Here is a 19,857-nt window from a genome sequence, read left to right as displayed (position 1 = left end):
GGAATAAAAAATGACATGATCATATCTTTAGATACAGAAAAAGTGTTTGTCAAAATCCAACATCTATATATGACAAAAGCTCTCAGTAAACTAGAAATATAGGGGAACTTCCTCAACTTGTTAAGGAATGTCTATGAAAAAACCTACAGTTCACATCATACTTAATGATGATAAACTGTATAGAAGCTTTCTCACTAAGATCAGAAACAAGCCCTCACTAATACAATAAGTAAGACAAGTAAAGAAAATAACAGGTATACTGATTGGGAAGGAAGAAATAAAAACTGTCTTTGTTCACAGATGGCATGATTGTCTATGTAGAAAATCAAAAGAATTAACAACAACAACAACAACAACCTCCTGAAACTAATAAGTGAGTACAGTAAAGTTGCAGGGTACAAGGCTAATACACAAAAGTCAACTGCTTTCTTATGTACCAACAATGAACATGTAGGATTTGCATTTAAACACACAATGCCATTTACATTAGCACCACAAGAATACACAACACTTAGTTATAAATCTCAGCAACATATGTACAAGATTTATGTGAGGAAAAGTGCAAAACTCTAATGAAAGAAATCAGAGATGGGAGGAGGGAGGGATTGCATTGGGGAGTTATACATGATATAAATGATGAATTGATGGGTGCTGACGAGTTGATGGGTGCAGCACACCAACATGGCATAAGTATACATAGGTAACAAACCTGCACGTTATGCACATGTACCCTAGAACTGAAAGTATAATAAAAAAAAAAAAAATCAGAGATGATCTAAATAAATGGAGGGATATTCAACATTCATGGATAGGAAGACTCAATATTGTCAAGATGTCAGTTCTTCCCAACTTGATGTATATATTCAATACAATACTAATCAAAATCTTACAGAGTTATTTTGTGGATATTGACAAACTAATTCTAAAGTTTTTATGTAGAAACAAAAGACCCAGAACAGCCAACACAGTATTGAAGGAGAAGAACAAAGCCAGAGGACTTGACACTGCCTGACGTCAAGACTTACTGTAAAGCGACAGTAATCACAACAGTGTCGTATTTGTGAAAGAATAGACCTCTACCAATAGTTCAATGGAATAAAATAGAGGGCCTAGAAATAGACCCACATAGATAATAAATATAGTCAACTGACCTTTGACAAAGCAGAAAACAAATGGTACTGGAACAACTGGACAATCACAAGCCAAAAAAAAAAAAAAGAGAGAGAGAATCTAGACACAGACCTTACACCCTTTAAAAAAATGGATCACAGACTTAAATGTAAAATACAAAACTATAAAACTCCTAGAGGACAGGATAGGAAAAAATCTAGATGACCTTTTAGATACAACACCAAAAGCATAATCCATGAAAAAAGAATTGATAAGCTGGGCTTCATTAAAATTAAAATTTTCTGTGCTGTGAAAGACATTATCAAGGGAACAAATGAAACGACAAGCCACAGACTGGGAGAAAATATTAATAAAAGACAAATATTTGATAAAGAACTGTTAGCCACAATATATAGAGAACTCTTAACAATAAGTAAACAAACAACCCAACTAAAAAATGGGCCAAAGACCTTAACAGATACCTCACCAAAGAGAGTATACCGATGATAATAAGCATATGAAATGATGCTCTATGTCATATATCATCTGAGAAATGCCCATTAAAACAGCAATGAGATACCACTACATACCTATGAGAATGGCCAAAATCCAGAACACTGCCAACACCAAATGCTGACTAGGATGTGGAACAACAGGAATTCTCATTTATTGCTGGTGAGAATGCCAAATGAAACAGTGACTTTAGATGACAAAATTCTTACACATGTTTGTAATTCTTACAAAATTAAACTTTTACTATATGATCCAGCAATTCTACTCCTTGGTATTCCAATTCCAACCCAAAAACGTTGAAAACTCATGTTCACACAAAACCTACACATACATGTTTATAGCAGCTTTCTTCATAATTGCCAAAACTTGGAAGCAACCAAGATGCCCTTCCGTAGGCGAATGGACAAACTGTGATACATCCAGGCTATGGAATATTATTCCATACTGAAAAGAAATGAGCTATCAAGCCATGAAAATACACAGAGGAAACGTAAGTACATATTACTAAATGAAGAAGCTGATCTGGAAAGGCTACATACTATAAGATTTTAACTATATGACATTTTGGAAAAAGCAAAACTATGGAGACAGTAAAAAAAAAAAAAAAGAAAGATCAGTGGTTGCTAGGGGGTGGGGAGAGGGAGGGATGAATAGGCAGAGCACAGAGGATATTTAGAGCAGAGAAATTATCCTGTTAGATACTTTAATGGTGGATACATGTCATTATACACATGTCAAAACACATAGAATATGCAACATCAAGAGTGAACCCAAAGGTAAACTGTGGACATTGGGTGATTATGATGTGTGCCTGTAGGTTTGTCAATTGCAGCAAGTGTACCACTCCCATGGGGAATGTTATTATTATTATTATTATTTATTATTATTATTATTATTTTTTTTTTTTTTGAGACGGAGTCTCACTCTGTCGCCCGGACTGGAGTGCAGTGGCCGGATCTCAGCTCACTGCAAGCTCCGCCTCCCGGGTTCACGCCATTCTCCTGTCTCAGCCTCCCGAGTAGCTGGGACTACAGGCGCCCGCCACCTCGCCCGGCTAGTTTTTTGTATTTTTTAGTAGAGACGAGGTTTCACCATGTTAGCCAGGATGGTCTCGATCTCCTGACCTCGTGATCCGCCCGTCTCGGCCTCCCAAAGTGCTGGGATTACAGGCTTGAGCCACCGCGCCCGGCCCCCATGGGGAATGTTAACGAGGAGAATGCTGTGCATGTGTAGGGGCAGGGGACACAGAGTCCACTAAAAAAATCTAGATAAACTAAGGCTACTTCCATCTCTGCTGACTCAAGCAAGATGCTACATGTACATATTTTATGGAAATTTTTATGAATTTGTCATTGATGTCATAGAATCATATCTCTTAATGGATATTGATAGCAAACATTTACCAGACAATAATTTGACGCCTCTATGCTGAACCAATTAACAGCAGACTCTCAGAATGCTGTGCATGATACCTTGTTCTTTTTCCTAAACTATTTAATAACACTTATGCCAATGGTGAAAATAAAATACAGAATTTAGGAACCACTGACGTTAGCTGTAAACTTTGTAGTTTATAAAACGCTTTCACATTCACATCTCATTTGATCCTCTCTACAACCTCCCTCTAGGAAAAAGTGGAAAAAACAAAAACAAGCAAGCAAAACCTTTGTTTTGAAGACCTTAGGAATTAGTCCAAGGTCTTATGACTGGTAGATGGTTGAGGTGAGACTCAAGGCAAGGCCTTCTGGCCATAACACACCATTGCTCCTTCTTTCTGCCTCTCTGTCCTTATGACTTGACACATAAGAAATGTTAGAAAGTGTCACATCCGTGCCACTGGGGAGACTCTATGTGAAACAATAGTTTTAAGGAGGGTCATCTTTTCAGAAACTGCAATCACAAAGGATGCATTCTGTGCTTTAAATGTTGTGATTCCAGCCTGGGCAACATAGTGAGACCCTGTCTCTACAAAACATTTTAAAAATAATATAATAATATAATATGATATCATATTTTATGTTATATTTTCCCATTGTGTTGAAGAAAATGTTTAAGGTGTGCTCTTTTCCCGTCTTTCTCAAAAAGGTATGGCAGGATCGTCATTTACTTGCTCTCCTGCCTTGGTGTTGGCGTCACTGGGGTTGTGGTAGCCTTTGCACCAAACTTCCCTGTGTTTGTGATCTTCCGCTTCCTGCAAGGTGTGTTTGGAAAGGGGACGTGGATGACTTGCTTTGTGATTGGTAAGACATTCTTACACCATCTTCTCTATTTGGAAACTAGGGCCAGATGGCCAACAAGTGCTAGTTAATCAACCTTCCTCTTCCTCATGTGTCCTTTAAGAAAGGAGGTTTCACTGCAGCTACAGTAATTATTTCTGCAGATAGGAGAGCTCAAAGGTAGGATTCTGAGTGCTTTAGAAACTAAAATACCATCTTACTTTGGAAGCCAAACATAGAATATTATAAAACACTGGGGCAAACTACTTTTAAGTACTTCTATACTGTTATAATATGGTTTCTAGCTTTGCATTATAAGAGATTAATTTTTTATAAAATCTCAGTAGCTTCTTGAGGCATTTTTAAAGCATTTTCTCTGCACTGTGTTCTGTGGTACAGTTTGAGATTACTTTCCTGTGTTCCCAACTCTCCTCCTTCTGTACAAGTGGGGAACTTTTTACTATGGGAGAAATATGTTCTAAAAATGAGAAGTTCATTTGTGACCCTTGGATATCTTCTATAGCCAGAAAGTTTGACCCTCTGGGGATGGAAGAAGGAAAAAGTTCACTTTACTTTTCTCTCATATCCCTTGGGAAAGCCCTGGCTACTCCTTTTGGTTCCATTTCTAGCTCGGGACCAGCCACCTAGAGTAGTGGTGTATTTCTGACCAGGAAAATGTGAATTCTCATCTTAGATTATTGCTGCAGATCTTTGCACACCCACTCTCTTCTGTCACTGCTATGCAATCTCCAAGCAGTGCACATTTTGGAGACCTTTGAAGATCTTTCTGTGAGTGGGAGAAGGAGAGAAGATTATTAGAGGGATTGGTTGTCACTGTCTGGAACAGAAAGAGTAACATTGGAATGCAAGACATTTTTAAGGAGACTCAGTCTAGATGAAACTGCCAAGTTGTGATCTGAGGGCAACAATAAAGTAGCTTATCCCAGGATAATCAGAAAAAAAGAAATCAATTAGTGGGAAGGGGCAGGAAAAAAAAAGATTTCAGCAATAAAATTTCCCATGTGATTTTTAGGCAATATTGTCAACAAAAAGTACAACACTGTGGAAAGAATTAACATTTAATAGAAGTTGTCTTGTGATAACAAAAAGTCTTTGTAGAGTCTAATATTTATGATGAATCTTCTAAGGAGACTAGAATGTGCATATCTCTAGAGATACAGTGATACAGTGTAGCCATCTTAACATATTTATGTTCTGATAATTACAATTACCTTTTAAAAAATCATCACTGAAGCTTTCCTAAAACCGACACATGTATTCTTCATATTTCCCTATTGTACCCAGAAGATTGCAGGGCTGGGTGCATAAGAGGAACATGGCAAGTGCCTGTGATAAGTGGCAGAGGCAAGAGTGGGAGAAAAGCATTTAGTATCAAGAAGGACACCTCCATCCTTTCTGCAAGTGTGGAAGCCTCGGTATCTGAGTGCTAGCGTGTTCTAGCAATGCTGATGGATGTAAACAGGTGTACCATCTCTGCATTTGTTTGTTTATTTTGGAGCTGACTTTGTGCTTCTGTGACCTCTTATGTTTGTTTTCCTTTAGTGACAGAAATAGTAGGTTCGAAACAAAGGAGGATTGTGGGAATCGTGATTCAAATGTTTTTTACCCTTGGAATCATAATTCTCCCTGGAATTGCCTACTTCATTCCCAATTGGCAAGGAATCCAGTTGGCCGTCACGCTGCCCAGCTTCCTCTTCCTCCTTTATTACTGGTAATGTGATTTTGGTTATCATCATATTTATACTGATTCCACAGAAATTAGACTCCAAACCAACAGGAAAATGAAAGCAATAAAGGAAATTTTCTGCTTTGAGAATTTTTAGAGAATTTTAGGATTTAAAGAGAGTATTTGTTGATGATTTTATTAATAATTATCAAAAAAATAAAATACCAGAACACAAAATTCTACGTATGGTAGTGCATTCTGTTTCGTTTTGTAATAAATAGCTTCATGAAAACTCTAAGGCAACAAACCACACCTGCCTTATATTTCAACATGCAAATTAAATGCAATGAAGTCTATTTGCTGCTCTGTGTGTTCTATAAAGCAAATTAATGTTACTCAGAAATTCTCTGAGGAATAAGGAAATGTTAAGAGCATCAAAAAATTACATTATCAAAAAGCAACAGATAAGCATTTGATTTTTGTTGTTGTTGTTTTGAGATGGAGTCTCACTCTGTCGCCCAGGCTGGAGTGCAGTGGCATGATCTTGGCTCACTGCAGCCTCTGCCTCTCAGGTTCAAGTGCTTCTCCTGCCTTAGCCTCCCAAGTAGCTGGAATTACAGGCGTGCACCACCACACCCAGCTAATTTTTCTATTTTTAATAGAGACAGAGTCTTAACATGTTGGCCAAACTGGTCTCAAACTCCTGACCTCAAATGATCCACCTGCCTCGGCCTCCCAAAGTGCTGGGATTACAGGCTTGAAGCACTGCACCCAGCCAGCACTTGATTTTTATTGGAATGAACATGTTTTAATGATTCTTCTAATTTAATTTTAATATATGGGCAAGTCAGTTTATATAAATCAGATTCCTAAGCTTTTCTTAATATTCACTAAATCCCAATTCTTTTCATATGTGGAATCAATATATTGTAAGATGGCCTGGTTTTGTAAGAGCAATGTCATATTGATTGTTTTGATGAGCAATGATCCAATTATCATGCTAGCATTTTTTCCCCATCCATTATAACCTTGCAAGAATAATCTGTGTTTCAGGGACCCATTATCAACTGTTATTGACTCCTACATTTATATCTAATTGCAAGATCCATTTTGATAGAAAAACTCAAGGCAATAGATTTTAGATTTTGAAATTCCTAGACATAACTCACAACAGCCTCCTTCTTTGCCAGGGTTGTCCCCGAGTCTCCTCGTTGGCTGATCACTCGGAAGAAAGGAGATAAAGCATTACAGATCCTGAGACGCATTGCTAAGTGCAATGGGAAATACCTCTCATCAAATTACTCACAGGTAATTTCATTTAGTATGAGTAACAAATATTGCTAAAGTAGGTGAATTGATTTTGTTGCCACTGATGTACTTAATGTTGCTTCTTAAATTTATATACAAAATATATAGGTTTGTATACATACTATATATATACAAAATGTATATGTATATAGAGTGTGTGTATACACACACACACACACATACACACACTACCAAACATCTGGGAAATCATTTTCAATTTGACTTAACTGAAAAAAAATCTTGAGAAAAATCATAGGACATATTAAAGAAGAAATGATTATGAAGCTGTATTAGCATTATAGGCAAGGCTAATTGATCATTTCAGTACATATTTTAATAATTGCACCAAGTTACTTGAATTATTATACTTTACTTACTGTAAGCCCCATAATATTGAATCACTCATCTTTTTTTTTTTTTTTTTTTTTTTTTTTTGAGGCGGAGTCTCGCTCTGTCGCCCAGGCTGGAGTGCAGTGGCCGGATCTCAGCTCACTGCAAGCTCCGCCTCCCGGGTTTACGCCATTCTCCTGCCTCAGCCTCCCGAGTAGCTGGGACTACAGGCGCCCGCCACCTCGCCCGGCTAGTTTTTGTATTTTTAGTAGAGACGGGGTTTCACTGTATTAGCCAGGAGGGTCTCGATCTCCTGACCTCGTGATCCGCCCGTCTCGGCCTCCCAAAGTGCTGGGATTACAGGCTTGAGCCACCGCGCCCGGCCGAATCACTCATCTTGATTGCACAAACTGTAAAACATTTTTTCGACTTTTAATTTAAAGCTTTAAGTTTGGCCCTGAAAAAAATCTGTTTATTCATACCAGAGCTTTAGCAGTAATGTAATATTTCAGCCTTTAAACTCCCATATGCTGGTCTTTCTCCCTTTCTTCTTTTCTTCCTCCATTCTTTCCTTCTTCCAAGAGAGGCTTTTTGGGTACCTCTGCATCAGTGTACTAAGAAATGGGGGAGGTCAGGGTGTAATGACTCACTCCTATAATCCCAGTGCTTTGGGAGGCTGAGGTGGGAGGATTGCTTGAGCCTAGAATTCGAGACCAGCCTGGGCAACATAGCAAGACCCCATCTCTACAAGTAGAAAGTTTTAAAAACTAGCTGGGCATGGTGGCACGCACCTGTTGTCTCAGCTACTTTGGAGGCTGAAGCAGGAGGATCATTTGAGCCCAGGAGTTTGAGACTGCAGTGAGCCATGATCACACCATTGCCCTCTAGCCTAGGAGACAGAGCAAGATGCTGCCTCTAAAAAAGATATAAAGAGAAAATGAAATGGGACAAAAATTAAAAGCTTTTGCCCTTTGGAATATTTGATATACACTTGAGGATATAACATATATTTAAAGCAACCCCTAAATAGAGAATAGCATATAAAGAAAAATATGACGATGCTTTAGCTCCAAAGACTAAGTGACTACAGAATAACAGAAAGGGTGTTATAAAAGGAATGTTAGAGAATAATTTTTGGAAGATATAAATCTTGATTTAAGACTAGGTTGTCGACATTGTTTTCTTCATAGCATTCAGTTTGATTTCACAGGAACCTTCTGATAAGAACTGGGTTTTGGGGCTGGGTGTGGTGGCTCATGCCTGTAATCCCAGCACTTTGGGAGGCCAAGGCAGGTGGATCGCCTGAGGTCAGGAGTTCAAGACGAGCCTGGCCAACATGGTGAAACCCCATCTCTATTAAAAAATGCAAAAATTAGCAGAGTGTGATGATGAGTGCTTGTAATTCCAGCTACTTGGGAGGCTGAGGCAGGAGAATCACTTGAACCTGGGAGGCAGAAGTTGCAGTGAGCCGAGATTGCCCCACTGCACTCCAGTCTGAGCAACAAGAGCAAAATTCTGTCTAAAAAAGAACTGGGTTTTGTTGGTTGTATTGTCCCCTCCCCAGCCCCTGAAGCTTGGTCATGTATATTTGGATTTCTGCCTTCTTCTGCTCTCTTATATTAAGTGGCAAGCAGTAGGCTCTTGTCCAAATGTTTCAATTGAGCAGATGTCACAGGTGCAACGGTGCAAGTAGGTTAATGATATACCTTGAGGTTTACAGATCATAAAATGTGTGGTAAAGGTAAAGCATGGTCTTTTAAACCACTGTGATTCATCCATCCTTGATCCTTGTCACTCTTTGAGTGAGCACATTTGAGCTGTGTGTTCCTTTTAGGGAAAAATAATATACACCTGTTTTCCCAGCTTGCCCTCATCCATTGACTATAGTCCTTACAGCCAGGTCAAAGATCTGATCATTTGTATTCAATTTTAATCATCCAGTGAATAATCTCTACTCTTTTCTCAGCAGTATACTGAAGATATTGCACACATAGTCCAGAGGTAAGCATGTACATTATCTACATCAAGGTTTAGATATTGATTTAAAGGTCTAAATATAGAATATAGAAAAAGGGAATATAGAAAGGAATATAGAAAAGTAGCAGTATAGAAAATAAATAGGAATAAAGGAATATATAAAAATAGGAATATAGAAAATATTCTAGAAAAATAGTCATCTAGAAAGGAATATAGAAAAATAAGAATATAGAAAGGAATATAGAAAATATTCTAGAAAAATAGTCATCTAGAAAGGAATATAGAAAAATAAGAATATAGAAAGGAATCTAGAAAGGGATATAGAAAGGAATATAGAAAAAATAGCTGTGCGCTGGTGGCTTGTGAAATATAATGTTGGATTAACCAGGCATGTCATGTGTGATAGTGAGTCTCACTGAGAGATGAGTCTGATTCCCCGAAGCAACTGCTATTAGACATCTCATGAGTGTACAGTTTAGCGCTGCTCCCACAGACCCACTGACCCAGCTTTATTCATGAGCACCATAGAGATCATGACAACAGGCAAGTAGTTCAATGTTCCACATGGCTGTGCTTATGAGAGATCATGAACTATGGGATCCAGTGGTTTCCAAGTCATTTTAATTTTAATATGGAAATTTCCAAACATATTCAAAAATACAAAAAATAGTTTAATGAATCTCTATGCATATCCCTCAGCTTCAACAGTTATCAACTCCTGATCAATTTTAGTTTTTCTATACTCCGCCTAGTTTCCCCATCCACTGAATAAGAATCAATCCAGCCATCAAAGCATTTCATCTTGTGATATTTTCCTCTAAAGTAGGAACAAATAGGTATCTCTGGAACTATGTGTGCACTATCTTCAGGACACTGCTGAATGAGGAGCAAGAACTATTCCTGTGGCTCTTAAAATTTAATACAAGCAATCACACCTTTGATCCAGTTGTGGGGACTGATTCCTATTGTGGGAGCAAAGATGGGGCAGTGGTATATAAAATATAAATATAAAACTAATATCAATGTCATTGTCCTAAGACAAATAGCCACAATTCCTTAATATCAAGTCAGTGTTCCACTTCCTTAATTGTCCTACAATGTTTCACAGCGTCTTTGTGCATTAGACTCCTCCTGAAGTTATGGATTGTGAATTGTTGATCTCTTTGGGTTTATTTAATCCATAGGTTCCTGCTCTTTTTCGTTTCATTCCAGGATATGGGAGGTCCTTCATTCTAAGGACCTAGCTTAAATCTACCCAAGGATGTTCCATAGTACAGATAAGCTAAATTCACTACAAACTAAGATTACACCAATCCCCAGAGCTTTAGTAAGTGAAGGGAAAAGATGAGAGGAAAACAGTATGATATATTTGATCTGACATTGAACCAGGCACTTTCTGAGGGTTGTTTATCCTGTAATGATAAAATCCTGGGGTTTTTCTCCTGAAGAATTTCTATGGTCTAAATTTTGTTGATTATATCTGTAGGATCCTTTAACTTGTTTCTCTGTCTTTTGTATTCCCTGTCAATTGGTAGTTAGATCTAGAGCTTAATCAAGTTCAAGTTTAATATTTCTGGCAAGACTACTTCATAAGTGGCTTAGTACATTTCCATTAAGAGATACCTGGTGGCCACTTGCCTCTTCTTTTGGAACATTACTTGCCACTGAAAATCACTGCCTGGATTTACTAACTAATCAGAGGTTGCCAAATGACAATATTCTCATCTTATCATTACTTCTTCATTTATTGCTGGAGTGCTTAAATAAAGACTAATTTCTCCCATCAACTCTTGGTGACCCTGAGATATAGGTCATATCGAAAAGACAAGACATATGCATCATTTTTTATTTTCCAAAGAATAAACTGGCTCCCTACATCCTCCCAAAGTGATTAATGAGCTGGGTGTATTTATTTAAACATAGTTTATATGTTTCAATCCTTTGCAGTTGCATTAGTCTGTTGTCACACTGCTATAAAGAACTGCCCGAGACTGGGTAATTTATAAAGGAAAGAGGTTTAATTGACTCACAGTTCTGCAGGGCTAGGGAGGCCTCAGGAAACTTACAATCATGGCAGAAAGGGAAGCAAACGTGTGTTTCCTCACATGGCAGCAGGCAGAAGAGGTGCTGAGCAAAGGGGAAAAGCCCCTTATAAAACCATCAGATCTCATGAGAATTCACTCACTATCATGAGAACAACACAAGGGTAACCATCCCCATGATTCAATTACCTCTCACCTGGTTCCTCATTTGACACATGGGGATTATGAGAATTACAACTCAAGATGAGATTTGGGTGGGGACACAGCCAAATCATGTTAGCAGTTATTTTGGTGAGCATCCTTTTGGATGCTCAAATTGCTCCATCTTTGGGCAGATGGAGCTTATCCGGAGTCTGCCACCCTCTAGTAGCTTCTGAATATTTCCTTGCTCTTTAGCATGACGAGATTTTCCGGTCTCATTTTGTAAGTTCCAGTCTCACATGTGGAATCACCTATTTCTCCAAGAGAGCTTTGGTTTTTGAAACAAATGTCTTCAAACCGAACCTACCCATCTTTAATCTTTTTAATCGTATATAAGCATAAGCAGAAAAGCAAAGTGTTATCTTCAAGAGAAGGATTTAAGTTTAAAACACCTTGCTAAGAGCAGAATTCAGCCACATTATGGGCCACGTCACAGTTTTCCATCTCAAAGGTCCTTATATCCCCACAAGCACCATCCTGAGCAGAAAACCTCCTCGTGATGATGCAGAAGCACTGGCCAGCAGGGTAGGCACTGTACTTCAACTCCAATCCCCAAAATCAGAGCAGGATTCCATTACAGGTTTTGTGCAAGGACAAGTATGGCCAATATAAATTACTCATATTTTGGTGATTCAAATAATACTGTCCGGGTCTATGTTAGGATCGCCTTGAAACTGTGTGTTTACACAGTTACTTTCACATTAGCCCATATCCCTCTCTCTGGATACAGTCTCCAGGACCTTCAGACCCATGACAGAAGTGCCCAGCAATCTCTTTCTACTTTTCGTAGAACCTCTCTTGAGTAACTTCTGACTTTTAGAAGAAGTTATCACTGCGTAAATGACCTCATCCTTCACGACCTCTTCAATTCCCACCTTATTCTTAAGGTGCCCATTATAGGGTGCGGAGAAGGTTAGAATGGATTTGAAAGAATATGGTTGGATTCAAAGCGGCCCCAGGGGACCTGGCAAGTCAGCACAGTTCTCTTGTGAAAAGAGCCACCTGCCAACCCCAACCTGTTCCATTGCTGACATCACAGGTCCAGGTATATTTAGGCGAACCTAAGGAACTAGCTTAAATCTACCCAAGGATGTTCCATAGTACAGATAAGCTAAATTCACTACAAACTAAGATTACATCAATCCCCAGAGCTTTAGTAAGTGAAGGGAAAATATGAGAGGAAAACAGTATGATATATTTGATCCGACATTGAACCAGGTGCATTTTGAGGGTTGTTTATCCTGTAAATCATCTCAGTTACAGTTCACATGGACATTACTCTTTCATGGGTAGGCAAACTCTGTCTCTGTCTCACTTGTTCCTAGGCTTCCATTTGCTAAGGTTTCTGGCTGGCCTCTGGCTTTGTTGAAGAGATAGCTAGCACTAGCAGGGAGAAATACAGGTGATCAGGGTCCAGGCTCTCTGAACATACAAACAGTATAACTGTTATTCACTAAAAGGAAAAATCCCAAAATCAAAAACCAATGCAAAACAGCTAAGGGGCTTGAGCTCCTAGGAGGTTAGGTAGCAATTAAAGAGAATTAGTGGATGGGTAGAATTTTAAGCAGTAGGTAGTTACCCAGTGCAGAAGGAGGATTAGCTTGGACACCTAGTCTGGTGGTTCTCAGCCTTTCAGCATTTGCATACGATAATTTTTAAGGCTTGTTTTAAAAAAAAAAGCAAATTATAGGTAAGTCTACAATAATGACAGCACAGGCACACCTACAACATGACACTGTCTCACAATGTCTTCAGGAGCATCCACAATCATCCACTGACCCCAGAGAACATGTCAAGGAAGAGAACTGTTTTCTGCCCTGGGCACACCCTCTGTTTTGCTCATAATGCAAAGTTCTTTTACGGTGCAGTAAATGTGAAATTTTTCTTTGGTATCAGTGTGACATTATTCCTGCTTGTTACTTGTAGTGTCCTGTTTCTTGCCTTACACCTGGTCACTAACCATTCATTTCAACTTTCACTCTCATGTGATAGACAAGTAATAGTACTATGTGCAAGCGTGAATAATGGATTGAGTAACAATGCTTATCTGAGCATATGGCCATTGCCCCAGGTACTGAATGAGTGTGCTTGTCAAAATAAAAAAGAATGGGCAAGTACTTCAGAGTGCCCACACATCTGGTGGTAGTAGACTTGGTCTATTGGTGAGTAATGGAGAGCTGAGATCGTTTCATGTAAGCATGAACTGCTATTCAGAGGTGACAAGGTGCTAGCAGCCCTCACTCTCAGTGCCTCCTCGGCCTCCGGCCTCAGCATCCACTCTGGCAGCCTTGAGGATCCCTTCAACCCGCCAGGGCACCGTGGGAGCCCCTCTCTGGGCTGGCTGAGGCCAGAGCCTCCCCCTGCCCTGCTTGCCGGGAGGTGTGGAGGGAGAGGCCCCGGCGGGAACCGGGGCAGCGTGAGCAGGAACCGGGACTGCGCCGCTGCACTCACGGGCCACTGTGAGTTCCGGTGGGCGCGGGCTCGGCAGGCCGGCACACTGAGCGGAAGGCCGTCACCGCTGGCCCAGGGCAGTGAGGGACTTAGCACCAGGACCAGCAGCTGCGGAGGTTGCTACCGGGTACCCCAGCAGTGCCGGCCCGCAGGCCCCACTCGAATTCTCACTGGGCCCTAGCTGCCTCCCCGCAGGGCAGGGCTTGGTACCTGCAGCCCACCATGTCTGAGTTCCTCCCTCTGAGGCGGGCTCCCTGGAGGCCTGAGCCTCCCCAACGGGCCCCACCCCCTGCTCCGTGGCCCGGGTCTCATTGACAGCCCAAGGGCTGAAGAGTGCAGGCACGGCTGGGGACTGGTGGGCAGCTCTGCCTGCAGCCCTGGCGCAGGATCCACTGGGTGAAGCCAGCTGGGCTCCTGAACCGGATGGGGACTTGGAGAGTTTTTATATCTAGCTGGAAGATTGTATGTGCACCCATCAGCACTCTGTGTCTCACTCAAGGTTTGTAAAAGGCATCAATTGGTACTCTATCTAGCTAACTAGCTCTCTGTGACTGTGTGTCTAGCTCAAGGATTGTAAATGGGCCAATCAGCACTCTGTCAAAACGGACCAATCAGCTCTCTGTAAAATGGACCAATCAGCAGGATGTGGGTGGGGCCAGATAAGGGAATAAAGGCAGGCTGCCCGAGCCAGCCAGTGGCAACCAGCTGGGGTTCCTTTGCAAACTGTGGAGGGTTTGTTTTTTTGCTCTTTGCAATAAATCTTGTTGCTGCTCAGTCTTTGGGTCTATGCTGCGAGTATGAGCTGAAACATTCACGGCGAAGGTCTGCAGCTTCACTCCTGAAGCCAGCGAGACCACGAATCCACTGGGATGGGAAGAACAACAACTCCAGACGCGCTGCCTTTAAGAGCTGTAACATTCGCCACGAAGGTCTGCAGCTTCGCTCCTGACGGGAGATCACGAACCAACCAGAAGGAAGAAGCTCCAGACACATCTGAACGTCTGAAGGAACAAACTCTGGACACACCATCTTTAGAAACTGTAACACTCGCCAGTCCCCGGCTTTGTTCTTTAAGTCAGTGAGACCAAGAACCCTCCAATTCTGAACACACTATTATCTGTGATACATTGTATTAATCCTCTCAACTATTCACTCCTTCTCTGTAAGAGGATTCTACATCCCATCCTCACCCATGGCCACATGACAGCAGTATCTGTTTGTGGGCAGTATATGTCCCCACCCAGTGTCAGGCTTGTCCACCTGACTTGATTGGGCCCAAGGAGTAGCAGTAGCAGAATATCAATTCAGGGCACAAGCTTTGAGAGGCGTCATGAATTCATGATAGCCCTCTTGTTCCTTCTGTCTACCACAAGAACAGCAGACCCCAAATCGGTGCTATTCCTTCAGAGTGGGTCTCAGAAGAAGAGCTGTAGCCTGGAGCAGAACTGCAGCAGCTGTATGGGACATGGCCAAGAAAAATTTGTTTCCCCACTAAACTACTGCTCAATGTGTCTGTATGTACTACAGAGATTTGCGGGTGTCTGTTCTTGTAGCCAAAGCTAACTAATGCAATTGATCATATTACTAGTTTAATTGCCAGAGTAGGGTGTGACACATTTTTTGGTGATGCAGAAGTGATCGATTGGGGTAGATTAAATTACTGTTTGGAAAGATTCATATTTTCTCTCTCATTTCCAAGGGATGAAAATACTCCCTGGCTCTGTAGATGTTGGGCGTGGCAGTGAAATTGCTTTGGCCTCATGATAGGTGCAGTGGACTTTCTGCCCTTTGAGGCCGGGGTTGACTATGATACCTGCTTTGGCCAGTGGCGGGTTGCTAGATGTGATGCAATAGAAGCTTGAAATGTGCTTGTGTGGTTGGGCTTTATCTCCGCACATCAGCCATCACCATGAAGAGAAATTCCCAGGTTCACCTATGGGCCCCGAAGGAGGCTGAGAGACATTCAGAATGGAGCTGACCTAGCAAAGCTTCATGGAACCTACACTAGCAGGCCCCATCCAGCCCACAAACACATGAGATAAATGAATGCTTACTATTCTATGCTGCTAACATCAATGACTGTTATGCAGCATTATTTATCAATAGCTCTGATGGTAAAGTGTCAATTGGATTGAAGGATGCCTAGATAGCTGGGGAAGTATTGTTTCTGGGCATGTCTAGGAGGGTGTTGCCAGAGGAGATTAACATTTGAGTCAGTGGACTGGAAGAGGAAGCTTCCCCTCAATGTGGGTGAGCACCATCCAGGTAGCTGCCAGTGTGGGTAGAGCAAAGCAGGCAGAAGGTGGGATAGGATGTCTTGCTGAGTCGTCTAGCTTTCATCCTTCTCCTGTGCTGGATGCTTCCTATCCCTGGACATCAGACTCCGGTTCTTCTTGCACTTACATGAGTGGTTTGTCAGAGGCTCTCGGGCCTTTGGCCACAGACTGAAGGCTGCGCTGTTGGTTTCCCTACTTTTAAGGCTTTTGGACTCTGAGCCACTCCTTTCTTCCTACCTTCTCAGCTTGCAGACAACCTATCTAGGACTTCACCTTGTGATCGTGTGAGCCAATTCTCCTAATAAACTTCCTTTCATATATACATAGATCCTATTAGTTTTGTCCCTCTAGAGAACCCTGACTCTGTTACTACGGAACTGAATATGCCCATATTTGTTAGTGATGTTTTATCCTGTACTGGCTCAATAAACCTATAAGGTTTGATTGTAGTTTCCTTATTTTTTGGATACACTTAAGTATAGTTTATAGCGAATCTACGGCTTTTAAAATTAAACATTAAATGTTGTATCAATACATGTTCACACATAAACATGCTTGAGGCAGTTCCCATGATGGTATGTTTATGTGACATCAGGAATGGAATTTGAGCTTTCCATTTCCAAAGGGATTCCTTTAGCCCCATCATCAATATAAGTGATACCACTGTTTGAAATATTTCCAAAATAGAAAAGATTAAAACCTCATTAGAAAGTATCCTGCTGGATTTTTTTTATTACCTTAGTTATCAGGGAGACTTCTAGACATTAATAGCTACCGTCTTTTCTATCATTTGTTGAGCGGTCACACAAACACCAATATTGCTATAGAAAGAGACTTTCCAGCTTTGGGAATATCTGTTTCTGACATTTCCTTTCAAAGGGGGATTTTTATAAACATAATTTTTGTTTTTTCAAAAGGGGAACCACACTGTGATTCCAACTTGCATGGAGCCCATTGGGGATGGTGGTATTTCAGTTCAGTTACTGCTGTCTTCGTTAATTGTTGTGTTTAGTTGATTTCAGTTCAGTTGCTGCTGTCTTTGTTAATTGTTGTGTTTAGCTGATTTCAGTTCAGTTACTGCTGTCTTCCTTAATTGTTGTGTTTAGTTGATTTCAGTTCAGTTACTGCTGTCTTCGTTAATTGTGTTTAGTTGTAATCTCAGACTTCAGATTTGAAATCTCTCTTCAGGGAATTCATTTCAAAAGATCCAGAGAACATAGTTTAGGCACAGGGAGTACCTGATGGGTCTCTAAGGCAGATCAGTGTTGGAATGAGAAAGGCGTGAGTCTCAAAAACAAAGTCTCAAAAACAGTTATTGGAAAGAAAGTCACTGGGAACCCATCCAGAGCTTTCTCCCGACAGGGCTAAGTCTTCCTCCTCTCCCTTTACAGGATGAATGGTGCCAATTCTACCAGCAAAGCTCTCACCTTTAAAATGACTCACAAAAATAACTGTAGTATGTGTACCATCACACTCACTTTAACTTGGAATATGCCTGAATGCATAAAAATATGTTAGGACACTGGACATACTCAACACAGAATGGACCTTTGTAGCCAATAATTAATTTAATAATACTTCTATTTAAAAAAATAGCCTGAGTTCTAGAAATGGTGTGTATTTAAATGCATTTCTTTACTTTCCATGTCTTTAACTTTTTGAAAACAAGACTATATGGCATAAAATAAGAAAACTGTTCATGCTACAATGAAATAGCCATAAAGACTGTACCAGTGAATGGTTCCATCCATAGCATGTCAAGACCCCCAACTTCCTTTCTCAAGCATGGTGCCCAGCACTCATTTCCTTCCACAAAAGGAAACTCAGCCTGGCATCGCCCGGGTCAGTGGGCTGTCATTCAACCTGGAGAGATATTGAGGGGAGGATGTTCTCCTACAGCTTTACTTGAATTGGAAATTCAATTTAAAGGTGCTTTAAAGAGTGAGATTGCAGCCTTGGAGCAGGCTAGGCAGACTTCTGGGGTGCCTCATCAGAGAGCAGCATTGTGCACAAGGAACCATGGTGAGTCAAGGCCTTTCCCCCTACTCACCCAAACTCATCTTCCAGATTTCCTCTGGGAAAATAAATAATTGGGTCATGCCTTTATCAAAATCTTAACTATCTCTGCGCTACAAGTTAGGGCTTGAAAACTGTTCATCAGAACTGGGAAAGGAAAGCATTCCGCATTACGGTCCATAAACTTCCTGCGTTCAGTCCTCACAATCAATTCTGGTGTCTGAGGACATACTACTAAAGAGTGAGTGCATTTACAGAACCCAGGACAACAGAGGGACTCAGGCAGTGTCCAGCAGGGTGACCAACTGTTTGCCCAGGGCTGGGGAGTTGGGAGTTTCAGAGCTAACACCAAAAAATGTCTCAGGCAAACTGGGTACAGTTGGTTCCTCCATGACCGGGTCAGTCCTTGTCTCCCCAGTTATGCTCAGAGGATGATTCCTAAGGTCTACACTTGCAGGCATCACAAGTCCTCCCTGCCCACCCCATGGGCCCTGATGCCTGGGAGAAGACACGGGATTCCCGCCTGACTGGAGGATGGGTCTGGGTTCTGCTTGCCAGCTGTTCCTGGGATTGGGGGCAGGTTGCTGAGCCTGTCGAGTTGCCTGCTAGGCTTCCTCTTTCTTCCTCCTCAGAGCCTCGTGTCTCCCCCAGTTCTTCATCTGGTCCTGAGTCCTTGCCCATTCAACTGTGATTCTGGCCCTGCTTAATTCCTGCCTGCTTCATCCTCAGAAGGCAGGTTTCTGTCCTGTCCCCACACGTCCATGGCCTTAAAGCAAGATGCTGATGCTGTCTTGATGGCTGGACCTGCCCTTCCTAGAGATGGATGCTGCCAACCCATTTCCTAGACAAGTCTCCAGGCCACAGACAGCAGGGCCAGCCCACGGAAAACACAAAGCCATTTTTTCCCTAATTAGCCTCTCCATATGGAGGAACAAGTCCTATTGCTTGGTTAGGGAGAGCCAAAGCCCTTTCCTTTCTCACTTACTCTTCTCTCACTACTACTGGGATCCTGGCAGTCCACACAGGCAGGTCCATGTGGCTTATGACACAGGAGTTCCGAGCTTTGCAAAGTGACATTGGCAACTGCTCAGTTATCTGTGATTAGTTATGAATCTAAATGCATGGGCTTCTCCCTTTCCCTTCTCAAAGGCTGGGCTTCCCCCTTGTACTCTAGGAACAAGAGTCTTCCCATTTCTACTCCAGCACCCCTTGGTAGGCAAAGAAGCATTTATTTCTTTCCTGTCTACCCTGAGCTCCGGCAGTATTACAAACAAAAGTAAAACACAAGGCAAAACTCCTCGGCCACACAGCCTTGTTTTATTCCATTAATCTTGGTTGTTCTCTTTTTCAGGAGTTGTGTAGGCATCTAATTTTATTACTTTGATTCTGTATCCCTCTCTAACAGAAAAGAGGAGTGGGTTTGCCTGTCCTTTTTCCATTTCAAGCATCTGCTGGGGAAGGGCCTTCTGATACCCTCTCTGGAATCCTTCCACTCTTAACGGTGTGAGGGAAGAGGCTCAGCTTCTTCACATGTTTTGTTCCTTTGCCATTTGGTCCGTTCTTGTGTTTTCAGCAAAACCAGTTTCCGCAATCCAAATTACTGGGCTTCTTGACTGTGGGTAAATGAGAAAATACTCCTCTCTGTGAACGCGCTCCTTCATGGAGACAATAATGAATACAACTTCCAGAGCTCTGTGCAGCCAGCAACCCTGGCAGAAGTCCCCATGTTA

The 19,857-nt window shown here is 41.4% G+C and overlaps 1 protein-coding gene across 1 annotated transcript in view; it reads left to right on the top strand.

Annotated features, from left to right (window-relative positions):
* Positions 1–19,857, top strand: part of SLC22A3 (solute carrier family 22 member 3) — a 110,166-nt gene that overhangs the window by 59,796 nt on the left and 30,513 nt on the right. Inside the window, exons 3-5 of the mRNA XM_033234284.1 lie at positions 3,709–3,863; positions 5,403–5,571; positions 6,717–6,834. Coding sequence (XP_033090175.1) covers positions 3,709–3,863; positions 5,403–5,571; positions 6,717–6,834 — 442 coding nt within the window. The remainder of the gene's footprint in view (positions 1–3,708; positions 3,864–5,402; positions 5,572–6,716; positions 6,835–19,857) is intronic.

Source organism: Trachypithecus francoisi, unplaced genomic scaffold (genome assembly GCF_009764315.1).
Source record: "Trachypithecus francoisi isolate TF-2019V2 unplaced genomic scaffold, Tfra_2.0 Lachesis_group15, whole genome shotgun sequence".
In the NCBI taxonomy this organism is placed as follows: Eukaryota; Metazoa; Chordata; class Mammalia; order Primates; family Cercopithecidae; genus Trachypithecus; species Trachypithecus francoisi.
Note: the sequence above shows the minus strand (reverse complement) of the source record. Positions and strands in the feature narration are given on the sequence as shown.